The sequence below is a fragment of the Merops nubicus genome, unplaced genomic scaffold, assembly GCF_000691845.1.
Source record: "Merops nubicus isolate BGI_N331 unplaced genomic scaffold, ASM69184v1 scaffold38440, whole genome shotgun sequence".
NCBI classification, from domain to species: domain Eukaryota; kingdom Metazoa; phylum Chordata; class Aves; order Coraciiformes; family Meropidae; genus Merops; species Merops nubicus.
This window is the reverse complement of record NW_008581516.1, coordinates 1-5,221: the sequence shown is the minus strand read 5'-3', so window position 1 is coordinate 5,221 and position 5,221 is coordinate 1. Positions and strand designations below refer to the sequence as shown.

The 5,221-nt window shown below is 57.4% G+C and overlaps 1 protein-coding gene across 1 annotated transcript in view; it reads left to right on the top strand.

Annotated features, from left to right (window-relative positions):
* Nucleotides 1-3,008, top strand: part of FADS6 (fatty acid desaturase 6) — a gene marked incomplete at its 5' end in the record, with an annotated part of 3,495 nt that extends 487 nt beyond the window's left edge. The window contains 4 exon segments of the mRNA XM_008950277.1: nucleotides 1-34; nucleotides 909-1,096; nucleotides 1,679-1,858; nucleotides 2,859-3,008. The exon segment at nucleotides 1-34 is cut by the window's left edge and continues 9 nt beyond it. Of these exon segments, the coding sequence (XP_008948525.1) occupies nucleotides 1-34; nucleotides 909-1,096; nucleotides 1,679-1,858; nucleotides 2,859-3,008 (552 nt within the window).
* Between the last annotated feature and the right edge of the window lie 2,213 nt (nucleotides 3,009-5,221).

Sequence of the window (5,221 nt, the reverse complement as noted above, 5' to 3'; positions counted from 1 at the left end):
GCAGTGCCCATCGTCACCCCTCTGGTTGCACTTAGTACGTGTCCCGGCCACCTTGGGGTGGGGTGCTGGGTATGGTGAGCTTGTTACTGCCCAGGTCTCGCCCCACCAAAGAAGGGTCCTGCTTCCTGCTTTATTTGAAGGCCTCACATTACCCACGCCAGCCCACGGCAGGACACAGGGCTGCGGCGTAGGCAGGCGATGCTGCTGCTGCTCTGGGGCAGACATCTGCTGCATCTCTCCTTCCTGCGGGTGCTCAGAAGTGCTTCACATTTTCCTGTGTTGGGTCAAGCGTTGGAAGCTCAGGCAAAAGCCACCATGAGCCTGAAGCACGCCAGATTGGCTCTCCTTTACCTCAGACCCTTGGCCATCGCAGGGTTCAGCATTGTGTGTAGGTCTCTGCTTAGAGCACGCAGTGATTTTGCTGACTGCGTGTGAGGTGGAGCTGTGGGGATCTGCAGGGGCTGGGGTGCAGATTGCTCAGGCAGACAAGGCAGTGGCTTGAGGGAAATGATGGGGCCAGGAAGCGATCAGGAAGAAGAGCCTAGAAAACAGTAAGAGGCTGAGGAAGCCTGGCCCGTTGTGCTGAACACACAGCTCTGGGCAGTGCCAAAAACACAGACAATGACTTGGCACGTAGTAAGAAATGAAGATGCAGACAAATCCCTGTGTGATGATTCACAGCTGGTGCCTCCGTCCTGAGGGGCCCTCCAGGCCCCATCCCCAAAAACCAGCAGATCAGCAGGGGCTGGGGATTTGAGCCAACTTGGAGGGCTGGGGAAAGGGGGATGAACAATGGGTTGGGGCAGGCTGTAGGTGTATCAGCATGCTGGGCAGCCTGGCCACCAGAGCAGCAGTGGTGGGGAAGCATCAGCACCTTGCCCATGTGCTGCCTCTTCTTCCTTGCACAGACTTGTTGAGGAATGTGGAGTGGAAAGTGGCTGTCCGGACCCTCTGCTGCATGTTTCTGGGTCTTTACTGCCATTACTGGCTGCTGCTCCACGTCTCAGGCTTCCAGTCACCGTGGTCTGCCCTGCTCTGCATGCTGCTCACCCGCTCCCTCCTGGCCCATCCCTACATCCACGTCAACATATTCCAGGTAGAGACTTGAAGCTCTGAGATATTCTAATGGTGCTGGAGACAGGTCAGCCACCACTCAGCCCCAGTGACACAGACCTGATGGTGCTGCCTGGGGCTTGTGTCAGCTTGAGGCGAGTGGCCTCGGTTGTCACGTCCCTCGTGACGATGTTGTCATGGGGAGGACAGGCTGGTAGGCTGGGATGGAAAGTGTTTGCTCTGGGAGAACCTCGGGACAGATGGGTGTGGAGGGCTGGAGGCTGATGTCCTCTGCAGTGGCTTGCAGGACTGGGGGGTGCTGTGCTGGCGGGTGTCGGTGCAGCTGGTAATACAGGTCCTGGGATGGGAAGAGGCTGGCTGCTCACGGCGTGGGTGTGCTGTGGGGACAGAGTCCAGCTTCTCTGTGGTGCCTCCGTGGACAGAGAAGTGCAGGATGGAGCTACTTTAGGGATGAACCCAGCCTCTGGGGCTGGCAGCCAAACCCCAAAATGTGTCTCAGCCTGGCCAGCACCTTCGTGCCCTTGCGTGGCTGGAGCCACAGTCTGCTGGGAAGGGGCTGGGAGGGTGGTGGGTGCTGTGGGGTGCCCACCTCCCTCTCCTGCAGCACATTGGCCTCCCCATGTTCGCGGCCGATCGGAAGCCCAAGAGGATCCACCTCATGAGCCTGGGTGTCCTCAACCTGCCCCGCAACGCCCTGCTTGACTGGTCCTTCGGCCACTCGCTCATCAGCTGCCACGTGGAGCATCACCTCTTCCCCAGCCTCTCTGACAACATGTGCCTGAAGGTGAGATGGCCCCACGGGACGGACGAGTACACTGGGAGGTGACATGGGGACAAGACCATCCATCTCCTCAGAACCTCTTCTCCCTGCCACTGGACCTCTGTGCTGCTCCCCCATGCTGGAGACCTCTCATTGCTTTGCAACAGCCCCTAACCCACCTCTCTCTATCCCCACTCCTCTTTCTCCTGAGTTTCCACTCCCTGCTCCTTCCCCTTATCCCAATCCCAGCCTGCCGCAGCCTCCTGGCAGTCTGGGATCCTCCCAACTCTTCCCTTGAGAAAGCATCTCCAGCACTGCTCAGTCCGGCCTTTGGTTCAGACAGCGTCCAGGCAAACCTCCTGTAATTTGGGCCATGCCCTTACTTGTTGTTCTGAGGTGTGGGGTGTGTTCAAAACATGGGCTCTGAGTGCTGCCCCAGCTCGAGGGGATCGCAAGGCACGTCCAGGTGCTGCCCTTCGGTGTGGGATTTCCACTCACTTAACGTTGGGCACTTATTGGCAGTCTCAAGCCAGGGGAAAAATTAAGTGACAGAACTAGAAGGAGCGGGAGCACCAGTGGGTTTCGGGTCATGCCCTTTGCTCGAGCTCACAGGGCTGGCAGGATCTGCCTCCCACAAAGGCATGTTGCAGGGAAGGGGTAATTAAGCTGGTGGCAATCTCCCAGTCTGGCTGCTGAGCTGGCTGTGTGGGCATGTGGGGATAACAATGGGTGCAAGTGGTGAGCGTGCCTAGCTGGCCCTCATTAAAGCCTCGTTAGGACACCTCTCTTAATCTGCAGCCCTGCAAAGGTGTTTTGCAAGCGTGAGCTCCCCGTGTTGCTGCAATCAGAAACCACCTTCCTCTTCATTTTCACAGTACAGATGTTATGCTGATGTCTCCAGCCCCATATTGGGCATGTGGGATGGGTTTTCTGGGCACTTTGTGGGGAGCTTGGCCGTGTCTCAGGCTGGGGACCTTCTACAAATGCTGGGACATCCTGCATGGAGGTGACTCTGCCTTTGCAGATCAAGCCTGTGGTCTCCCAGTACCTGAAGCAGAAGAAGCTGCCGTACAATGAGGACACCTACACCTCCAGGCTCCGGCTCTTCCTGCAGAGATACGAGGAGCTGATGGTCCATGCTCCCCCCATAACGGAGCTGGTGGGCATCCAGTGAGGGCGGGGCCCCGGGACTCAAGGGGAGCAGTTTTCCATGAGGATGTGAGGCAGGGATGGTTCAGCATGAACAGAGCTACACAGACATGTGCCTCCATAAAGCCATCACGTAGGAAACATCTCTCCCCCATGTCTTGCTTTTGGCTAGATAAGGATCCCCAGAGCCACCGTGGGAGGAGAGACGGGTTGTGCAACGCCTGGGACAGAAAAGGGCTCTCCCCCCAGTTATTCCCAGCCAGGGCTTAGTTTTATCCACTCTGCTTTCACACTTGGGTAGAGGAAACCCCCATCTGCTGGCTGGTGCCTCCTGCAGCAGGACCAGGGGGGATGCAGCACCGTGTCCAGAGCATCCAGAGCCACTTCCCAGCCGAGAGCCACTGGGATCTGTAGGGTGGGGCTGCTGCAAATGTGTGGTTGGGGGCTCAGGGAAAGGGTGGATCGTGGGGAGGGGGTTGTGTCACTGCTGCCTGTGCTTTGCCTGACTTTGGGATAAGTCTGTCCCTTCTAGGAACAATGACTTGGCAATTCAGCCTTAACATATTGAAGTGCATCTTCTTTATTACTGGGTTTTGTTGCTGGTCATACTGGTATCCTACAGTGCTTGAGGGAAGGCCCAGGGAAAAACCCTCAGTCCTTGTGGGGTGTCTGTACTGGGGAGCTGGGGGTGACCCCAGACCCAACTGTTGCTGTTGCAAGAGTTTAGCAGGAGAATCACCTGCCAAAGGCAGGAGGTCTCCAGGGCTTAGGAGAAGTTCCCTCTTTAGGGTGGGTGAGCTCAACCCACTGCCTGTGGGTGGGATGCTCACATGGCTAGTTCCAACCCCCCTGGGATGTATTTTATGGGGTGCTCTTCTGTCCCAGACCTGCAAGACCCACCACAAAGTCAAGCTCAGTGTCATGAAGGCAGCTGGCTCAACTGGGACCAGTGGGGGAGTCAGCACTGGCCCCGTGCTATGTGAGGCTTTGCTCTGAGCTTGGGCTTTCACTCCCCAGTTTGTGCTGTCCCCGCACCAGGGCTGGACTTCCCCAGCCCCACATAATTGCAAATGTGTGAGACACAAGGATGCTCTGCCCTCTCACCTCACAGCAGGGTGAGGGTTACAGTGGGCAGCCCACGGTGTTTGCCCTCCTCTGGGCATCACGTGCCCCATTCTCCTTCACAAAGTGTGGGGACTTCCTCAAACTCCCTGGAGAAGGGTCCCCTTGTGGCCACTGTGACTTGAGGCTGGAGCCAGGGTGGCCACAGCACGTCCCTGTGTAGCAGATCCAGATTTGTGGAAAGCTGGCCCTGGATCTGTCCAGTGTGACCCTTTTGGTATCAGAAATATGGAATTACTGATTTGTCCTGTGCTGGTGGCATCCCTGTGTCGCAGCCAAGCCACCCATGCGGGTTTATTGATCTGGGACATTGTGAAACATTCAAAGGGCAAATCCTTGCCCTCTGAGCATGAGGTATGCTGGATCTGGGGATGAGGGGGAGGAATCCAGGGGCCAAATGGCCCAAGTGCTCCTGTGGGCCACCCAGGGCTCGGGGATGGCACAAACCCTCCCCAGAGCTGCCCTCCTGCCCGTGATTACTTTCTTAATTGAACGTCAGAGCCAAACTATGCTAAATGTGCCAAACTAATGGTGCTCCTGGCTCAGTGGGAGGGGGTGAGTGCACAGTAGTGGTGCTTTTGGTTCGGTGGGGGCGATCCAGCCTCACGAGTTCCCGCCTGTGGGCACAAAAATGCTTTTTCTCCTCTCCTTTGAAAAGAGATCAGTCCCAAAATGTTTCTAAGCGCTGGTGGGAGCGGCAGCCCCTTCCATCAGCCGCACTTCACGGATATTGTTTAAGGCAGTGCCACCTAAGGGCAAGCGTTTGCAGGTCTCAGCCAGCAGGAGACTCGTGATTTGGGGAAAACGTGGATTATTCCCTGCCAGCAGTGGCAGAGGTTAATGGGGAAAAGGGACATTTCCGACTTGTGCTTAGAAACCCCCAGATTTCTGCCTCGAGCAACACCCCAAAATGACACTCCTCTCTTTTAGTGGATGTTCTGAACGCCGCAGTTTGGAGCCGAGCCTCCAGCCCGGCGTCTGCGGGCCGGGGGTGGGCGATTGCTGTTTGGGCTGGGGCTGGTGCCTCGGAGCACCGGCTTTAAAGCCGTCGGGCCGGGGCCACAGGGGCTGCTCCCGCACGGGAGGGGCAGGCGGCCGCGTCTGAAGCGAGCGGAG